This window comes from Drosophila willistoni (genome assembly GCF_018902025.1).
Source record: "Drosophila willistoni isolate 14030-0811.24 chromosome XL unlocalized genomic scaffold, UCI_dwil_1.1 Seg141, whole genome shotgun sequence".
In the NCBI taxonomy this organism is placed as follows: Eukaryota; Metazoa; Arthropoda; class Insecta; order Diptera; family Drosophilidae; genus Drosophila; species Drosophila willistoni.
The window spans coordinates 5,623,783-5,645,990 of NW_025814052.1; the positions used below are offsets into that span (position 1 = coordinate 5,623,783).

At 35.6% G+C, this 22,208-nt stretch overlaps 2 protein-coding genes and 1 long non-coding RNA gene across 3 annotated transcripts; all 3 read right to left on the minus strand.

The window, feature by feature from the left end:
* Positions 1-9,817: 9,817 nt before the first annotated feature.
* On the minus strand, positions 9,818-10,713 carry LOC124460472. Its single transcript, XR_006954376.1, has 2 exons — positions 10,255-10,713; positions 9,818-10,175 (listed from the first exon to the last, which is right to left on the minus strand). It is a non-coding gene; the product is annotated as an uncharacterized LOC124460472 (long non-coding RNA).
* A 59-nt stretch (positions 10,714-10,772) lies between these two features.
* On the minus strand, positions 10,773-11,330 carry LOC26529251. Its single transcript, XM_015177248.3, has one exon. It carries the CDS (start codon positions 11,267-11,269, stop codon positions 11,120-11,122), a length of 150 nt encoding a protein of 49 aa, XP_015032734.1. The 5' UTR covers positions 11,270-11,330; the 3' UTR covers positions 10,773-11,119.
* An 8,260-nt stretch (positions 11,331-19,590) lies between these two features.
* On the minus strand, positions 19,591-20,233 carry LOC6648750 (myotrophin). The gene has a single exon (XM_002071478.3). The coding sequence runs from the start codon at positions 20,094-20,096 to the stop codon at positions 19,719-19,721; it is 378 nt and encodes a 125-aa protein (XP_002071514.1). The 5' UTR covers positions 20,097-20,233; the 3' UTR covers positions 19,591-19,718.
* Between the last annotated feature and the right edge of the window lie 1,975 nt (positions 20,234-22,208).

Consider the following 22,208-nt stretch of genomic DNA (forward strand, 5'->3'; position numbering starts at 1 on the left):
GTTAGGGCTCTACAGTCTCGTGGAACCAATTTAGATGAAATCCAATTTAGATGCTTTATATTGTTTTGAGTTAATATTCACATAAGATATATTTTTTTTTTTTGTCGTTTGTTGCATATATTAGATTTATTTTGTAATATAGAGTTTAATACGAAATTGATTGCAACCATTCAAGGAAACTTTAGCTCTTGCTAGCTAGCTTTTGGTCTGGTTGATTAAGACAGATGGTACCACACAGATGTTGCCCTCCAATACTTTTGCTTTGGCTTTATAAAATCTTGGCCCCAACTGCAGCTGCATCTTTGGCTTCATTTCTATCTCCATCTCCATCTCCATCTGCATCGACATCGATGTAGCCTTTGTCTTTGTCTTAGTCTTTGTTGAGGTTTTTCTGCTTCTACGAGCAAAATTTGCATTTCCATTTCGCCTTCCAGTCGCAAAGCAGCTGCCTTTCTCCTTTACCCAAGTAAAAAGAAAGGCGTCGACGCAAAATTTTAATGAATTGCCTGCCGAAAATCGCAAAATGCAAAACGAAAATTCAATTTGCAAAAATAACATCAGCAGCAGCAGCAGCAGTAGCAAGATACATATATATAAATAAATTGCATGCATGTTGCAAAACTGTGGACACACACACACAGACACGCACATTTGCACTCAGACACACACAGATACATATTGCTACATACAGAGTGTCTTTCGCATGCTTCATTATTTCTGTGGTTAAATTAAAGGATAATAGATTTTCAATGCAATGCATGCTTCACTTGGTTGCAAGTGCAACAAAATTTTCAAAATATTTTTCTTTAACTCTCTGCCTCAGTCATCTTCCATGCCTTTAATAATTTAAAAACAATTGTTTACAATTTAGAGCCATGAATGGAATAACTTAAGACCTAACACATAAAATAGTCTTGACAAGTATTAAAATGTTTAATGTTTTGTCTAAAATTTATGACTTCGATCTTTTGATTTCATTCTAAGCCTTTCAGGTATTAATTTATCAAATATAATCAAAATTTCTATTACATCTAGTGATGGCAAAAATAAATGCATTAATGGATTATTGAATCATAGGATTAATGAAAGGGTTGTAATTAACCACTAAATTTTTCAAATTTTAATACAATTTTTGAAACCATTTTAATTCAGTTGAAACAACAATTAGCGAAAGACATTTTTTTCACCAAAACTATTAATTATTAATCATATACTTATGTATTTAATACCGATTTGTTAAACAGTAGTTTAAACTGATCCTCTTTTCAGTAGCTGGAATATGTGCCTTTAAAAAGAACCACCAGCTCCTATGAAACTCAATATCAAGAAACTTTTTAGGGTTTTTGTTGGCAGAAGTCTGATCAAAATCAACTTTGCGAACAGATGAAACGTTTCTTAGACTTTTTATTTGTTATTGATAGAGGGAGCTTGGAAATTGATACTTTTTTAAAGGAATGATAATACAAATTTTGTATACTGTGAGGCGATTTTTTGGCCAATTAATCGATTAACAATTCAATCAATTGAATTTGGATAGAACTAAAACCATCTGTGACCTTATGATGTCGACTGTATAGTTTTTACAGTCCCTTGATTCTACATTCCATAGCTAAGCAGTTTTGCTCTAGCTTCAGGTGGTTTATCTCGCAAGTTTTTCCAATTTAGCATAATTTGGAACAAATTTAAAACATCGTCTGAAAAACTTATTGTAATGCGGTCTGTAAGAAATTTAAATGCTTCCTAATGTATAAATAATAAACAGAGTATACAAGTCAAAAGACTAAGGATGCTTCAACTGTTTCCAAACGAGTTTGAAAGCAAAACTTTGCGCCTTTGGTCCAAGTTTGATGTACAAATTAAATACATGCGCCGTTATAAACTTATATATATATTTTTTCTACCATAAGTTAATTTCAATTTTTCACCAATTAATTTTCCACTTTCTCCGAACAATTTTTGTGTTTCTTTTTTTGGTGTGTGGTGGTTTTTTTTTTTTTTACTGGTGGCTTTTAAAATTTTGTTGGTCGTTAGGCAAATGTTTGCTGCTTAAGTAATTGCTCTGGCTTCTGTCCTTTATAGAGGGGCTGTGTTGGGTCAAGACCATCATCAGTCCCTCATTAGCCAGCGGAGCAAAAAAAAAAATGTACAAAAAGGTGGGGAGAAAAAGATCTGCCCTGGCCAAGAAGCGGGCCATTTGCAACCCACACACACACACACACACACACAGTTAGACAAATGAGTAAAAGAATTTTATAGAAAATGAACGGAAAGTGAGTGAGCGAAAGGGAAAGGAAAGAGGCAAAGGAAAAGGCAAATTAAATGAGCTACTTTAAAAGCGAGTGGAACTTGCCACTCACTTTACTTACACTCTCCCTCTCTCTTTCTCTCTCTATCTCTCTCTGGCATTCTTATTTTTGCTATCCCTCTCCTCTCTTATCCTTTATATTAGTCGCATATAGTCCCATTCTACCCATCCACGACCACGAGCCTGTGGTGAAGTTTTATTGCATAAATTAACTTGGCCAAACAGAATTTCGCAATTATTTTGCAATTAATAATTTATGTCCAGGCCAGACCGGGGCCAGGCCAAACAGTGCGAGAGATGGGCAATGATAAAGAGAGAGAGAGAGAGAGAGCGGGAGAAAAAGAACTGTCTAGGCTTGTCTTTAATGCCGCTTTAAATGCCTGACATCCTGTATGTCCCATGTCCTTAACAGTTCTCGTTTTTTTATATCTCTCTTTTACATTTGTTTGTGGTCAAGTTGTCACTTCATTACTGTCACATGATAACTGCAAATTGTTGAGTTCTGCCTTTTAAGTGGCTTTCACCTTGACGCATCGACCCATCATCTAACCACCCACCCAAAGGACAGTTTCTCCACAATAAAAGACCACAAGGGAACTCATTATAGCAAAGACCGGCTAACAAGTCATCACCCTGCCCTGTCTCGCCCTCTTTTCCTGTGTGCGTGGGTGTGTGTGTATGTGGGTGTGCGTATCCATTTGAAGTACGTTTTATGAGTGACACACTCGCACACGCACACACACACATAAAAAAAGGAAAAGAAGTAGGAAAAAAAAATAATGGAATTGATTGTATCTTTATCTTTCTTTCACTCGACTCGAATATGATAAGTCCAAATACATATATGGTTAGAATGTGTGAGTGTGTGTGTGTGTCTGCGTGTGTGTGTGTGGTATAAGGTTAACCGTTTTGATACCTTTTGATACCAAATGCCATGATTAAGAAACTGATAAGTGCGATCTTAAAATGCTACCAAAAAGGTAATCAAATTTGATGCTTAAAAAAAAAAAGTTTTCACGATTTAAATTATTATAGTTTTAAGCATGCTTAACCAATTTATTACTTAAGTTATATATTTTTAGGAACACTATGAAGTCCATTTCTTATCTCTTACATATGTCTGTATGTTGTTGGTGAGTGGAAAAAGGCAGAGAGCGAGAAAAGAAAAAAAAATGAAAGTATCTTTGGACATTATTGGAAATCGTGCCCTTCGTTAGCGGCAAATCTGTTGCCAGTAAAGTAAAGTAGCCAAGGCTGGACCCACCTACAACCTACCACCAAATATATAGCCTCACCTCCCTCACCACTCTTCCACTCCTGGTGACCTCCTGTCTTGCCTGCCACCCTCCCCGCCCCTTCCCCTCTTGCCGTTGGAGTGAAAATGGCTTAGCTTTGCTTTTTCTTTTGTGTGTGACCTTTTCTTGCCTCTCGTTCTCTTGGATTTTTCCGTTTGCTGTTGGCTTTTCTTCTGCGTTTCTCGATGCTTATCGTTTATTGCTGCTGCTTGCCACAATTCCCCTCAACCATCAACCACCCAATCATCCCACCACCACCACCACCACCTTTCCCCCTATCGCCTGTCTTTTTGCATACGCGTATGCGAAACGAAATGAAATTAAACCAAATCAAAAAAAAAAAGGAAGAAGAAATGAAGTAAGTAAGTCGTCTCGCCGACTTGGGTATACCATACACCAGGTGAAACAAATATTTAAAATTTCGAAAACCAAATGTATGTCTACTAAATTGTTTTAACATGCCTCATACCATTTGCTATCTCGCTCACTCTACAAACACACAAGCACTCTAGCGCCGCCACTAGCCAACGGCCAATTCTGCCCTTATGGATCGCGTAGCAAAATACGTTCATACGTATATTTTGTATGTTTCTAGTCCGATTTCAATCAAATTTGGTAGTTTGATAGAAATAGATAAGATTTATTAGTTTGCCAAATTTGATCGCGATGGTCAAAAAATTGCAAGAGCTAATCGGTTTTTTCTAAATTATGGAGGCGGAAGTGGGCGTGGCAACATATTAAAATATATGTATTCTGCGCGCATACTAAGCCAATATACATACTAAATTTGGTGAGTTTAGCTTTGTTAGTTTTCGAGAAAATCAGTTTTGTTTAATTTTCGGGGGCGGAAATGGGCGTGGCAAAATTTTTAAATAGTCAATATCTGCGCGTCTATTAAGCTAACTTACATACCAAATTTAATGTCGGTAGCTTTCATAGTTTTTAAGAAAATCAGAGTTATGTAAATTCCGGGGGCGGTAGGGGGCGTGGCAAAAAGTTGGAACAATTATTTTCTGCGCGCTAACTAAACGAGTATATGAACCAAATTTGATGTTTCTATCTGCTATACTTTTTAAGAAAAACAGTTTTATGTAAATTCTGGGGGCGGAAGGGGGCGTGGCAAAAATTTGAAACAAACTCGATAAGCGTACATACTACACGAGACTGCATACCAAATTTGGTGGCTCTAGCTCTTATAGTCTCCGAGATCTAGGTGTTCATACGGACGGACGGACGGACGGACGGACGGACGGACAGACGGACATGGCTAGATCGACTCGGTTTTTGATCCTGATCAAGAATATATATACTTTGTGGGGTCGGAGATGCTTCCTTCTGCCTGTTACATACATTTTGGCGACTTTAATATACCATTTCACCCGATGGGTGTATGGTATAAAAAGTGCCAATAACGAAATTTAATTTAATTTCCAACAAATTTCTAAGCAATATTGTAACGGTATTTGCACGCATTTTTCCACAGTTTTTTTTTTGTTTTTAGGAATTTTTTTATTTGTTGTTTTTTTCTTCTGACTTTTATTGTCGGAATTGATATGATATATGTATATATTTATATTGAGTGAGCAGGCTCGAGGTCAAGACATCTTTCATACATACATAGGCATATATATATACATGTATACATATGTATATGTATTTGTATAATCTGAGGAAAATGTCCAATTATTGCAGATCTGGCATTATTATAAAATCGACTTATCAGTCTGCAAATTTTATGCTAAAACATGTTGGGAACTGCAAAAAGATAGAGCAAAAAAACAAAGAGCTAGCTTTGCCTTATAAAACAAATTTGTCCTTAAAAGATAAGGATAATATCGTAAATAGATATCCTGTGCAGATTTCAATATTTCGGGAACCTTGGACACTCGCAAATTGGTTTCTCAACTTTTATGAAAATTGTTATTTCATTTTTGTACTAATAGCATTTAATGTGCCCAATTCATAACGAAAAGTGAATACTCTTCGTCAATTGAAAGTGTAATAAATGTGAAGTGATAATCGTGAGCATCACAAAGGGTATCCCCAAAGAAGGATACGCATAAATAAATTTAACTGGAATCGAAATAAAAAAAGAAATATCATCAAATTTGTCGTCTCACAAACGCTTCAATAAAATTGGGAAATATTTGCAATTGCCATTTGATTGGTGAGTTAAAATAAAAAATAAAATTAAAAAAAAACACGTTAAGTAATTCATTTTTTCTCTCTCTCTCTCTCTTTTGTTTTACTTTTTCCACCTCATCTCCTCATCCCAATGCTGCTGATGCCAATCCTGCCGCATTCCCTTCTGACCCATTCAGTTGGTCCTTGCTCTTTTTTTTTTGGGGGGCGATGAGCTGCTGGCGTAAAAATTATTTCCGATTTTTATCATTTTAAATGGAGGATGAACAAAAAATACAAATTTCATTGTTTCTCTTTGATTATCGACCTTTGGATACCCTGTACAGAAACATTAATAGGCCATCAAGAGAAGAGCAATTAAACACTTTTTAAAAATAATTCTTAATATTTATATACATGGTTGGTTTAACGATAATATTTAATATTGCTTATTTCATAGACTTAAATGTACTCTAACAGGAAATTCTATAGGGTATCGGGAGGAAATTTAAAAAGAACTAGAGACGCAGTCAAGTGGCGAACATTTAACGCCCGGCTGTTTTTTTTTTTTTGTTTTTCTTCGTTGCTTTGTTGTTGTTGTTGCTTTTGTGATCTTAAATGCGGATTTGCATTATAATTTATTGCATTCCATGCATACGCTTTGGCCTTCTCTCATTCCTCTTCCCTCCCCCTCATCTCACTCTAACCATTTCTCTTCTCACCATTTTCGCAGCTATCATTTCTCTTCTCTTAGGGCAAGTCGCCCTCCTCAGACACATTTTCTTCTGATGGTTTCCACTTTTTTCCTATGGCTAATTTCGATGCGAATAAAGCGATAAGAAACATTTCTTCAAATGAGTTTTGTGGATGGTTGAAGGAACAAAAAATGAGGAAAAACAAAATACAAATTTTCATACAACTAAGGCAAATCATCGACTTAACAATACCCTTTTGTGTTGCCTAATCCAGAAAGAAGCAAGATGACTATATGGCCAAAAGAAATAATCACACAAATAATCTAATATTAAGCATTTAATTTTCCTAATATTAATCAATGAATAGGACAAAGAAAAGCAAATATTTGAATTAGAAAGTTGTAAACTGAAATATGAGTGCATTTTCTGATGCAATTAAGTCATTGAGATCAAGAAAAATGAATCATATATCGAATTAAATAACAAGTCCAATAGTCTTACATGTATGTGTCTTAGTATATTTTGAACATCTTCTTACATATTAGCTGGCTCAAAGTGCTTTATAACTAAATTTTTGGGCTTTCCTGGGTCATGCTATATATTTAACGTTAAAACTAGTTATCACTATCTAAAATCGGTTCAAAAATAACCGAAATTTACCTTTAAAAAATTTTAAAAAAAATTCAAAAATATTAAATAACTTTGCGAATCGGTTTCAGTAAACAATTTGAATAACTTGTTAAATTTACATCTAAATTTGCTGCTATCGATTAGAATCTTTTTGGTCAACAAAGTGATTAGCTAAATTGGATTTGGCTGTTATATCTATGTAAAATTTTAATGTTTGTTTAATTGCATTGAGTAAGAAATTGAGAGAGAATTACATAGCACCTCATGCTGGCTTAAACCGACATGTGGGAGTATTGCTTAACCTTATCATTTCTTTCTTTGACATGAACTTATAATTAAAACACAATAAATTGACAAATTGTTCACCATTTGCCATTGACATGTTGTAATTGTTAAATAGACTTCATTATCAATATTTTGTTATAAGCAGAGAAATATGAATACAAATAGTATGTAAGTATATTGGCCTATCATACACACACACACACACACATACTTGCTTATATTATATATCTTTGTATCGATTTTGTGATAAAATTTACCTTATCATTTTATATTTTCCGTAACCAAAAACCAAAACAGGCAGGAGGGACATCCATTTAGCCATTTTCTTGATATACAAATTGTGCACCTATAACCGAGCCTCCATTTCCAGCTCTCTCTCTCTCTCTCTCTCTCTCTCTCTCTCTCTGTCTCTCTTTAAATCCATTTCTCTAAATTTTGAGCCTGTGCCTCATTCAAACCATTCGACAATCGTCTGTCCTTTTCCCTCCCAATGGGGCAGGGGGCAACCACATCGTAAAATGGTGTAGAAATCTGTGGTTGATTTGGTTTACGAGCTGGCAACTGAAAATTGTTTAATTATTTAGTAACTTGATGCCTAAAAGCTTAACAAGTAACCAGGCCCAGGGAAAAGCGAGCATGCTGCCAATGGCAATGCTAATGATGATATTGACGATGCCTATGATGATGATGATGATGAGAATGAGAATGAGAATGAGGATGATGATGATGATGATGATGGTGATGGTGATATTGAGGTTGGGGGAATGCGTAAGAGCTACATCGGCCTATTTGCCACTCGGTGGCTTGTGCTTACTCATAATTTTGAAGCCAAAAATGTTTATGTTGCCATTAATTTGCTGGATGAGTGAGGCAGATAGACACAGAGTGTGTGTGTGTGAGGGAGAGAGAGAGAGAGTGAGAGTAGAAATTGCCGGCCAGAAAAGGCCACAAAACCTCGTCACTCTTCAAAGTGTCAATAAATGTGGTCAGAGACTCACTCACACACACACACACACACACACACACCCTTTATGCCTTCTCCCCCTCCCCACTCGTTCCCCGTAGTTGGCTACTGCCATGACTGGACCGAACATCTGTGCTCACTTTACACTCGGGCAGGACTCTTGTCCTGGTTTGTAGCCTTACAAACAAATAAAATATTCAAAGTTTATAATGTAAATTAACCAAGAAGTTTTGGTCCAATCTGGTTGTTGACTGGTCCTGCTTGTGATCCTAGTCCCCTGCTCTTTGGCCTTCATGAATATAAAATGCATTTGAAACTGGTCTTGGAATGGAAATTTTATATAGATTCGCTTTGCATTGCCAAATGAGCAATTCATTTTTGCTTTAACAGCAACAGCAACAACAGCAACAACAGCAACAACAACAACAACAACATAATTTCGTAACAACTTTATTATTAAGAACGTCATTTTGCGATTGAGTGGCCAACATAAGGATGTTTGTGTATGCCGGGTGAATGATGAATGTTTTGGGCATTTTTGTGGGCTGCTGGTAGATGGCTTGAGAAGCTGGTGGACAAATGGACAAATGGTGGACAAATGGAAGGGCCGAATGGGTGGAGCCTACTCAAATTTTTGTGGACAACTCACCCACATTCTCGCATACAATGTCATCTTTCATTAGATTAACGATTGTTCCGGCTTTTGTGGGGCGGCAGCGCCCAAAATCAAATCTTTAGCAATCTGTTCATCACACACACACACACAAACACAGACACACACATAGGCATCCAACATATGGCGACACTCTGTCCGGAATTCTGGATAGCAAGAAACAAAAACAACAAAAAAAAAGTGTCAAATGCGTAAGGCCTGAAACAGGACAAAATGGGACGGACTGTCAACTTGATCCTGATAAAGTATTTGCGGCTTGCCAGTCATTTTTTTTGTCGTCGTTGCCGTACTTTTTGCTTTTGCTTTTGCTGCTGTTGTTGTTGTTGTTGTTGTTGTTGTTGTTGTTGTTGTTGTTGTTGTTGTTGTTGTTGTTGTTGTTGTTGCTTGTTACACGCCCACAGATTGTGGATACTCTGGGAGAACGAACCCATGTGAGAATGTGTGTCCTGTGTGTCCACTGAGTCAGTTGGCGGGTTGCGGTTTTTGGTAGACTGAAACTGAAACCGGACAAAAAAGAAATTCAAATTAATATGTTTAGACGGGCGGTTTTCGACAATTTCCATTCATTAGGGGATTATTGAGGCCGGACAGAAATCAAGAAGGATTGCCATCATGCCAGGGCAGGGCAAACAAAACCGCCTCACCCCCTCGGCCCGGTTCATAACAGTGCAAACTATACAAATTAAATTTCAAAATGGAGAATTTAAACTGTTTTTTGTTTTATGGATTAGATTTTCGTTTCGTTTTGTTCCGTTTTCTTTTCAATTCGCCAGACGATGATTGCATTTCAATTTGATCTTAGCGGGCGGGCTTAATCGCGAGACCATTGAAAAAAGTAAAATGCTATGGTATACTTTTAGGAGGAAATGTTTATTACAAACAATTGATGGTTGACATACTGCCAGCAGCTTAAGTGCTCGATTTTTGGCTATTTGCCTTTCACCGGGGAGGGCACCTTGCGAATGCTCACCGTTTCCGGTGTGGGTATTATCTTGCCAGTCGATGCTATGCCAACATTCTGTGCCGCCATTTGATAATCACCTGAATCGAAAAATTTCACTGGTTTGGCAATGCTCCGCCTCAAAATCAGTTTACGAAAATTCGGATATTTTGCCATCATTTGTTCTTTATCATCAGCGGCTGCTTGTGGCCTCTCTTCAATGTTAGAGTCGACCATATCCATAAGTGCTATTTGGGTTGTTTCCTTCTTTTTTTGGGGAATTTATTGTGAATTTTATTTATTTATTTATTTATTTATTGATAAATTTATTATTATTATTATTTACCTTTTTAGTTTCAGTATCTTGCTTGAATGAAAATAAATATTTGACAAAGACTAAGGATATTTTAGGGTTTTAAAAAAGGCCTACCAAGTTGGTTTGTTAAATACTTAGAAGGGATTATTCTTAAAACCTTTCCAATTTTTAGTCGATTTTGATGAAAAATATATCTTTCGAAGGGGATCTCAATTCACTTTCTTTCACAGTTCAAGGAAAAAAATACTTTAGTATAAATTAGTGTCGTAAACCTTGGCCAAAGGTTGACTTATTGACGAACTGGTCTAGGTGGAGTTCAATCAATAGAGATGAAGCTGATCTAAGTAGAACTGCTTGCCTATATTCACTTCTTATTCTTTCTATCACTTTCACTTTCTTTCTTTTGATTACACTTTCTAATGGGCGTGGTCCAACTCTCTGAGAAAAACAACAAGCAACTAATGAGGCGAGATAAGTTTCACCTGACCTATCCGACTAAAAAAAAGATTATACACAATACCAAAAAAAACATTGCACAAGAGTTGATATGCCATAAAATGTTTATATATTATTATTTAATAAATATTTTAACAAAAATTGCGTGAACTTATAAGTAAGGCACAGAAAAAAAAAATGATAGAAATATAAATAATAAGCACTGGAAACACGGCTAAAAAATAAATCCACGCTTAGACTCTCCGGATGAAAGCATGTTTAGCCATTAGAATATTCCATTGGATGCCAATAGAATGCACAGGATTTGAGAACAAGGATGTCATTTGTTCGTTTTGCACTAATCCATTTTGTCAATTCAATATACAATAAATGGATCATCCACACACACACACACACACACACATACAAATTGATTGAACGGAATTGTGATGGTGAATTTTTATTCCTTTGCCTCTTTCTGAAAACGCTTTGCTTGGGGCATGGCCACTGCCAGTGAACGATCCACATAGGCGAAATTATCGACGACACTAACAGCAAGAGCACCACCCATGACCGCCAGAGCACCACCAATTGCTATCTTGGACCACATGTTGAGAGGAAGTGAGTGAGTGATTGGAACGTAGTGCGGTTCGAGTGTATTTTGCAATATGCGCGAAACGCACGCCCTGCATGGGTCTTTTATATATGCCTATAGCTGCACACAGACACACACACACACACACACAGACTGACACACACACACACATATATACTAGGGACACGATTCTGGAGTTCTCTGTTCGACAGAGCTTTTATTTTTGCTCCGGGCCTAGACCACTATGTGCTGCCGGTCACGTCGGCCGACCTCGAAAAGCACTGGGTAGTAGTGCACTGCACTACCCTCCTCTCATATGCGAAAAGCCGCTTACTCATTATCGATCATTAGATAAGCACACACACACACACACACACACACACACACACACACACACACACGTACATGTGTTTCCCCTCTGTTCATAAAGCTTTGCAAATGCTGTTTCATTTTTCTTTTTTTCGCAATGTTTTTATTTGTTTATTAGTTCAGATTTTGTTTATCAACATATGTCTTAGCCACACACAAACAAACACACACACACCCTAACACTCGCTGTTGGCCTGGCCAAGTGCTTCTAGCCAAACTCGTCATTACTACGAAATTGCACACCGTCCGACCAACCGACCGAACGACCAAACGAATGATGATTGCGTTTGCGATTTCGACTAATGCGATTTTTCTTTACCCTTGCGACATTTGTTGTAGTTGTTGTTGTTTTTTTTGGTTTTGCTTATGTCATTTTTGAAACATTTTGCAGTTTCCTATGACTTTATTAAGCGGGGTAGTGGCGGTGGTTATAGGGGCGGGAGGGGTGAATAATAAGTGTTTGGAATGTTATCGTGTGTACTTAAAAAGAAAGAGACAGACATAATCTCTGCGTGTGTCTGTGTAAGTGGGAAAGAGAGAGCGAGTGAGATTAACAGCTGGCCAAGGGAAAGTGAGAGAAAGGTGGTGGGGGGCGGGCGGCAAGAGAACTTATCATATTGACTATCAAACGACTATAAGCAAACATACACAAAATACATGATATGCATCTACATATAAAAATATATATATATCTCATCATATATGTATGTATTTGTATATATTCATTTTAACGTTTAAAACAAACAGGGAATTCAAAAAAAAAAAAGATTAAGAATTAACACCATTTAAAATGTGTGTAGAAATAGTATTAACTAACATTTTTTTATGACCACAAATATTTGCTAATTTTTATACATTTTATTTATGTGTTTAAAAAAAAAAAAGTGCAGTTGTTAACTAAAAATCCCAAAACATCTAATGTAAAGAAACAATTTTACAATTCTGAGTATTAATTACAAACAGTAATTTCAATACTTGGACTTTTTTATGAATAATCAATGAATAAGAAAAAAATTATTGCAAACAGCTCACTCACTTAATGAAAGATTACAAATTTGTGTACCATGAAAAAGAATTGACAATAATTTAAAATTCCAATATACTGGGAGGCCAAAAACTTAAAAATTTTTGGGCTTTTTTTTTGTTTATTAAAGTTAAAAAGGCATTAAAAAAGCTTTGATAAAAATACGAAAATCTGTTTATAATTAATGTTAGAAGATTTTGTCATAAAATCTCTAGATTTCTTTTGATCTGAATCTCTTAATTCTTTTGATAGATTTTAATGTTTTATCATAAATGCTAGGACACTTCAAAAACGACAAAATGTCATTCTAATAATCTTTTAACGAATTCACCACTGTTTTTACTTTTAACTACTAGAAAGAGAAATAGAAAAGATGTTTAAAAATATAAAAACTAAGAGTGAATTTTAAAGATTTTTTGATTTGATTTGATTTGAATTTAAAATCTATAAACTAAAAACTGAGAAATTCTTTTTAAATATATATATGTTGATATTATATATACAAATGCAATTGCTGATATTGATATAATGCAAGGCGTCAACTTAAAGGGAAAAGTATTATCAGTAAAGTTATTAATAGATAGCCCGAACCCAAGGCTGATCGGTCTTTATGTTATTACTGTATAGAAAAGAAAAAAAAACTCGGCAATAAATCGTATAATGCAATTAAAAATTAAGTTTATTAAACGCATCGACAAAATTCATTTAAAAACAACAGCAAAACAAGTTTTTGTTGGCCACCGCAATGTATAAGTGATATTTTTATCGAATATTTGGTAGTATATGTTCTTTGTGAATGAATGAAATTGATATATACCTATATCATATATATAAATAATGATGTATCACCTACATATGAAACTAATATTTGAATCAGTCTTGGTTAAATGAAAGTTTATAAAAGGAATGTCAAATTAGTAATATAAAATAGTTCAAGCCAAAAAATGTCGATATATGAAGAAGTAACAACAAAATTATTGGTTGATCCGCAGTCCCTTCTATTATCCCCGATAGAACTAGCTTTTAAACGGAACTAGAGCTTCATCGGAGGGAAGACGCTAAAAATGTATATACATATATCTATATATATATATATATAGATAGAAATACATTCGACTCATGTGTAAACAATTAAACAGTTACCAGAAACTCTTGATCTGCATAAAGTCAGCTAAAAAATAAGGAGATATATTCGTAATATTTGCTCTGCAGACAATCTTTGAGGATGATCCTTCTCCATAATCAATAAGATACCTAGCAAGGAAGCCTAAGGATTCGGATGATCTCATCCGCCGAGTTGTCCATAAAGAGCTTCGGTTTATGTCACAACAACTACAAACAAAATACCTTTTAAATACAGTTAAATTTATTGTCATAAACTAGTCTTAAACTTGTTTATTGTTAATAAACAATAAATTTTTTTAGTTTTTTTTTTTTTGTTTCTGTATAAATCAGATAAATATATAATTATATAGTGGCAAAATATAACTACCTAAGCGGCCAAGCATTTCGCTTGTCTCGATGCCCTTTTTGGCATCAGAATACAAATGATGGCAATCTGTTAAACGGACTGTAGTCTATGCCACGCCTTTTATGCCCCCCACCCCCACCATTTACCGCCCAAAACAAACCCCCAACCTTATATAACTATGGAAACTATGCTTTGGCCCGAAAATTTTCTATTATAAATGTGTCTGTTTATCCGCATGGGACGATGTTGTCTCGTCTCACCGTCTTCTTCTTTGTATCCCCTTATCCAACATCTGCATTGTATATAGAAGTAGATATATATACACACACATCTTTGTGTGTCTGTGTGTGTGTGTGTGTGTGTGTGTGTGTGTGTGTGTGTTTCTATGTGGGTGGCTTTGTTTACGTTGGTTTATGAGTTTCTATTAATTTTGCGCGTAAATAGCGCTGGCAAATTTGTTAATATTATTGTTGTTGTTGTTGTTACAGTGGTGCTATTTTTACAAATGATACCCTGTACATTATTGTGAAAATGGTTCACACTTATATAAGTTTGAATATGAAATCAAATATTTTTGATAATAAAGTACAAGTTATACATTCTCAATTTTTTGTCAAAAATTAAACGAAATTATATTTCATCTCAGAATTTTCATACAATGTCCATAAAAATCTTTTGGGGGTTTTAGCCAAATAGTTTTTTTTATACGAAACGGGTATATCAACGTCTGATATAACGTCAAATCTTCAATTTTTCTCTCTTATGGAATTCAAACATTAAATATATCGAATAATTGTTTTTTTATTAGCTTTTACCTAAAGCTAAAAGATTTTTATCAAGTATTTGGTTGCTCTTACAATGGCAAATATTTAATATTTTAAAGTAAAATAACAAATTTACATTTAAAATTTGCAACAATATAAGTTGAACCAGTTTACTTTTACATGGTATTAAACAATTTCTCAGATGTTTGTAAAGCAAAGAAGAAAATACATATATACTTAATTAACAAGAAGAGAAGCCGATTAGATATATAGTCAAATCTTGTAGATTCGTTCTGCCTGTTACATACATTTTGTTAACTTTAATATATCATTTCACACTTTTTTGAGGTGCATGGTACAAAAACTAATTTAGATTAGGCCGATGGGTCCTTGCCATTTTGAACAATTTGGATCGCATGATTGGTTTAGAATGCATTCATTGAGAAAACAAAGCCACTTCAAGTTTGTCGAGTGACGCGCAAATTGATAAGTCCAAATTGATTGGTTATTGGTACTTAATTTATTATAGTTTAAGATATATTGGCTTTAATTGTGCCATTTGTGCAAATTAACGATAAGAGCATTAAGAGTATTAGAAACTTTGTTATGAGTTCCAGAGCCAGAGGTCGAGTCGAGTGGAGTATCTACCTCATATATGTACATTCTTGAGTTGAAGTTCACTCTTGCTCGTTGAAAATCGGTCGTTAGTGAAGAATTTTTGTGGTTCCATTATATAGACAGCTTCATCGACTTCCGTTTGTGCCAATTTGTGCACTCTATAGACAGAAACCTCACCTGAGACAAGCACGAAGAACCACCACCACCACCACCACCACCAACACCACATGGACTTTTACATTTCTTTCGCACTGCTCCCTCTCCATCGGTCCCTCTCCCTTGCTCTCTTTAGGCACCTTCATTGCATATTTGCGTTGCGCGCACTTCGTTTGTTCGCTTGCATTTGCTTCCGGGGCTGCAAACAAAAAAAACGAAGGGAAAAAAACCTCAAGTAAACAGACGTTGCAAGCTAAACCATAGCCTAACCAAACGACACTCATACCCACATCCACAGAGCTCAGGGTGCCCCACCAGGTGGCCGCCCATTTTCTTTTCCACAAATTGAATTCTCGCGCGCACATTTTCATTTGCCCTATGTGTGTGTGTGTGTGTGTGTGTGTGTGTGTGTGTGTGTGTGTGCAGGAAAATTGCATCAACTGGTTTACGACTTTCTTTTTGACAACAAACATTTTCAGCTAACTCGAACTTTTCCGGTCTAAAGAAAATTCCCAACTACAAGTTTTTCACCTCACTCCTCTATAAGCCAAACTGGCGACTTGGAAAAAACCTGGCTAAACCTGCTAACTGGCAACCCTTCATTTCATTTACTTTGCGTAAATGAAATTAGCCAAAGATCGATAGACAATCAACTAATGATTACGTATGGAAAATTTTACAACATACCTATAAACAATTGCATTTCAATAAATGATTTAGAGTTAAACAAAGCAGGAGTATTAAACACTTTGAGCTCAAAGTTTTGTATTTTGTTAGCTCTTTGTTAAGTTTTTGGTCAAGGGCAGAGGCTAGTAAAAAGTTGTCCATCTTATCCATCTTGCTATTTAATTTAGTATCAAAGTCATCGCCAGATCGGACCATTATAACATATGTTGGAGTACTTTTTGTCAATTTGGCAACAAAAAAAGGGACGTTAACAATTCACTCCATGATTTTCAACGTTTTTGCAATGTGACAACCTAAAAATATTTGCAAAAATATATTAACAAATTGGAAATATACAAAAATCGGTCGTATTTATTACTTCTTTACTTACCTATGTATATTTAAGTATATGTATTTAGTGTTGCCAGTTAAAAGCCAGCGGCAAAAACAGAGTTCAACTTACTCACATTTGAATGCTTATCAATGTCCTTACTCCACTCCTCTCCTCTCCTCTCCACTCCTCTCCTCTCCACACCACTTCACTCTACTCATTGGAAGCGAGTGCGTTGAATTGCAATTTTAATTTATGACCAAAAATTTGCACAGCAACTGCAAATGCAAAAGCAGCAGGCTGTCCGTCCGTCTGTCTGTCTGTCTGTCCGTCTGCCTGCCTGCCTGCACTTTGTCTATGTGCACAATTAAATTTTCAATGTAATTTCATGCACAACTGCCTCCAATTGCTGGCCCGGATGGATATCCCATCATATCCGTGTACGACAAAATGTGTGCGTACATATTACGTGAAGCGACATAATCATCATAATCGCGTTGACACTACAAATGAACGCGCTCGTATGCTGCTGGTAGAGCGAAAGCGAATGAGAGAGATGCTTTGCAGGATGGTGAGGGAGGGGGAGGGGGAGCAGGAGGATGAAGGGGAATGAGTCTATATGCAGCTGCATTCCATTGAGATTGACTAACAAAGTATTTTTGCCTTCAATTTTGTTTTTTCTTGAACTATATATTAACTGTAAACTCGTCCAAATAATCGCTCGTTCAGAGGGTTATATCAATCATTTTTTTTTTGCGTCCACTTGCAGAGTGAATATCGATTAAAATTATTATTTCTACTCTCTTACCTTAATTACCTAAGGTGAATTCTTTTTTACATTTCACTCATTTCATAGGGAAAAATAATCAACTCATTGAACTTATTAATTTTAATTATCATTTCTTAAGATTTTTGATTGCCAACTAATTGAAATATCTCAAATGACACACTGGGTATATATAAAGTCGTTGTTAACTTAACAAAGTTTACATTATTTTTTTTGCTTTGTTATATTTGCCCAGCGATTAGCGTTTGTCGATTGATTACCTATCAATTAACACACTTGGCCAGCTATCAGAGGCCAGACGCGGCATTTACTTCAACGGACTATGCAATATTGATAAGGCAAATTGTATGAGGTGCATTCAACCTAAAAGATGTCATAAATAACTTAAGAAGCCGACTCATGGACGCCCTGTAACTAGACGAATGTAAATTTTTATTAACTAGTCTGTTGAAATATTGAAAGTTACCTAAAAAGTAGCTAAGAACCCTCTATCCATATGACTTTCATTGAGTGAATCTTATCTATGAGTCTGAATGGTTTTTGTTTGAGGTTTTCGTTGATATATTTTCCGATTGTTGGTGTTATCAGCGAATGAATGAAAGGGTAAGGAATTTTTAGTGACCGTGACTTATGTATGTACCATCAACTGATGAATTGCCCTTTGTCTTTTCTATTTCTCTCTGTATATCTCCCTCTCTCTCTCTCTGGTTCTCTGTCGCTGTCTTTGTATGTTGCTGTGTATATGCGTGTAATGTGCATTAATAAATTTGATTTTAGCCTCTCTCGAACCATCAAGTTTAAAGTGTTTTTCCCCCTTCTTCCCACCCCACACCAACCATTTCCCACTCACAGCCAACTCACTTCTCAATTCTCAGCTCAACTCTCGACTCCCGGGTTTTTATCAGTTTAATGGGCGCCCTTAATGCAATTTGTGCGACACCCACCCATCCGCCCACAATCTACCACCCAGCAATCTCCTCTCCTCTCCTCTCCTCTCTCTCTTTCTCTCTCTCTGTCTACCGCATTCTCATGCCTGTTGTTGTGTGAAGCAATTTTGATAAATTTATGTGGAAATACGCTTTCATGATAAGCTAATTAAATTCAATCGCTGTAACTAACTTTGCAAAAACCCAAAAATACGCTCCAGCCTTTTCAAAAAGCAGTGGAGGTGAGACAGTGTCAGAGCCAGAGAAAGAGACAGAAGTGGAGTCAGAAAGAGAGAGAGAGAAACAGAGTATGAGATATCAACGGCAAATGTCGAGCTGAACGACTGAACGACTGTGTTTCCATGTCGTTGAATCTACCAGAAGACTATAGGAAAACTAATGAAAGCGGTGAGGAGAGTGGGGAACGAGGCATATAGACATATCAGGAACAGCGAGAAAGACAGCTATAGATATAGAGTAAGAAAATCGCTTCTGAGTGCGTGAAACTCTATTATCATCTTAAGAATTAGTTAAAGCCAACTAAATTCTGCACTCAATACATCAAATTTTAATTTATTTACTTTGGAAGGATTTGCTAGTGATTTGCTTTTATTGTCCATCTAATTGATTTGCTAATTTATTCACAGTTAAAATATAATCTCATGATTATAATTATGCGTAATTCTCTGCAAAAATATTGCCATTAACATTAAGAATAATTGGCAAGGACAAGGCTATTATATAAGAGTACGTATGTACCTACATACATATGTATAATTAATTTTTTATATATTTTTTATACTTTCATTTTTTGCATTATATTTTAATGCAAACAAAAGCAATTTAAAATACTCAACATTCGAACGCTGAAATGCACTAAAATAAAACTTATCAACATTTTTTGCATTTCTTGAAAATTAAGTGGCAAGAATTTGCTTTTCGTTGGATTTTATGTAAATTAATATTAAATAGTTGCCTATAATGGAAAGCATTATTCTCAGAAACTTCAATTTTTGCGTTCTCTGGAATATGTATATATGTGCATAGCTAATGATTAATTCTTGACTTACATTCACCAATTCCATTAAGGCGTATGGAGATTTAAAATAGAAACAAAATATTTGTAAGTTTTGTTTAGACCACAAACCAAATGAAGGTTTGATGAAATGTTTTCTATATGCATTATTTTCTTTTCCAACTTTCTTCCCAAGAAAATGCACTCACTTTATTCTCATAAAAAGGAATTTAGTATTGAACGGGCAAACACAAAAAAAGAAAGAAATAAACACACAGACAGACACTCCAGATTCAGGGAAGATTATAGATCCATGGATGAATGAATCACAATCTCCTTATGGGCTCTCCAGAAGGCTCTTGATCTCTTCATTGTCGGCGGCCTCAGCATAACTCTGTCCATTGGGCGTTTGACCATGTCGATTGGCACCCTGTTGCAATAGGCATTTGACACAATCGGTGTGACCTTCCCATAGGGCAGCCAATATGGGGGTTATGCCATATTTATCCTTTCGATCCACATCGGCACCAATTTTAATAAAGAATTCTAACAATTTCAATTGACCAAAATCGGCAGCATAGTGCAAGGGAAAACGTTCGCCCAGTTGATCATTAACATCGAATTGGGAATTTAGAAAAACCGTTTGAACTGCCTTGAAATCGCCATTCTTAATGGCCCAAATCAGATTTTCAGTATTTATAATATGATCATCCATATTGTGAATTGTTTTCGATTTACTGTTTTAGTTACAAAAAGAAACAAGGCAAAACGAAAACGAAAAAAGGTGAAAGAAATCAGAAAAAATTAATGTTCGTGACAGTCTTTTTGAATGAGTTTACTAAGATGTTTCGATTTTTTGATATGAAATGTGTATGAAATTTACTTGTCTATCGATGAAAGCCAGTAAAATTTTGTCAGTTGTGTTAACCCCAGCTGGCTTTACATGGGTCCGTCATACGTCTCTACCCCTACACTGACACCCACACCCACCCACAACCACACACACACACACACACACATACACATACATGTACATTTACAGTGGCAACGCGCCAGACGCAATTTGTATGCAAATTTCCATGAGAATCTCAACACATGCAATGAGAAATAAAAAACACAGGGAAAATAAAAATTACAACAATACGAAAAAGCATACGAAAAACGTTCTTGTAGCTACATATATACAAATATATATATATATATATACGTACATTTAAAGAGAAAATACTTTTCCTGAATACACTTCCCTTGTAAGTTTTATACGTTTTGTTTTTTCAAGTGACAAAATATTCAATTACTTATTAAATAAATTGAATTCGAAAATTAGGCCTGAGCTTAAAGGAAACTCCTTCAAAGCGTTGAAGAGACTTGACCAGTAATTTCAAAAGTAAATTTAAATATGAATCACTTAAGAGTAATAGCCAGATTATACATATGTACTTTAGATGGTACTAACTAGATAGTGAGCACGATTAGACACATCGTCAGGCATTTGACCCAATGAAACGTTTTAACCTTTTTTTGAACTGATCTCGATAGCCATTGTTTTGTAAAAATAAATTCAAAAACTAGTATTCAAAAGATTTTTAATGTTTAACTTGGCAAATAAAGTTTCGACTCTTGCTCGTTTACAATTTTCGAGTTTGTTGTTATTTTTGTAACGATTTGACTAAAGTTAAAGATACTCTTCCCCAAGTCCTACTCCGATAGAACTTTTACTTCCTGCTCAGGAACTTATATATGTAAGTAAGTATATAGAACTATTTAGGGGCAGATTCAGATCTATGATTGGAAAATTACTCAGATTCGACTGTTTTTAGTCTTCTTGTTCTGCAACTATTGACAAACTTATATTTGAATTTTCATCATTCTAAAGATTGTAGAGTTTAAAAAATTTTTAGATTGTTGGCAATTGTTTTGTGATAATCAAAAATAATTGACTTGTTGACTAATGAACTACTTATTGACCCATTGAATAGAACTACTTATAGCGTGCTTAGACTCGCCAATTATAAAAATGTCACTAATAAATAACGTTAAAATGTGACCCATCCATTTTTATACCCTTGCAAAAAGGGTATATTAATTTTGGTCAGAAGTGTGCAACGCATAGAAGGAAGCATCTCCGACCATATAAAGTATATAAATTCTTAATCAGCATGACGAGACGAGTTCATATAGCCATGTCCGTCCGTCCGTCCGTCCGTCCGTCTGTCCGTCTGTCCGCCCGTGTGGATCAACGCAAACTCCTCCTAGACCGTTAGAGCTACAGAGCGGAAATTTTGCATGTAGGCTTGTATATACTGCAGGCGTTGTATATCTCGGATTCAGCCGGATCGGATCACTATATCATATAGCTCCCATACAAACGGCAAAGTCACGAACAGTGACTTTTCTCAATAACTTCGTTATTTTCAGAGCTATTGTCGTGAAATTAAATATTGATGAGTTTATTATACATATAAACGACTATGCCAAATTTGATCAAGATCGGGTGACTAGCTAGCTCCCATAGGAACGATCGGTCGAAAACAGTGACTTTTGTCAATAACTTCGTTATTTTTAACGTGATTGCTTTTAAATTAAATATTTGTTAGTTTAATATATCAATTAATGTCTGTGCCGAATTTGATAAAGATCGGGTAACTATATCATACAGCTCCCATAGGAACGATCGGTGGAAAACAGTGACTTTGATCAATATCGTCGTTATTTGCTATGCTAAGATTGTAGGCCGTTCTTTCGGAAACAGCTTTTTTAGATAAAACGTTTTTCCACTTTGATGGCCATAGATAAGGAAAGAGTTACCAAAAAAGTTGCAAGGGTA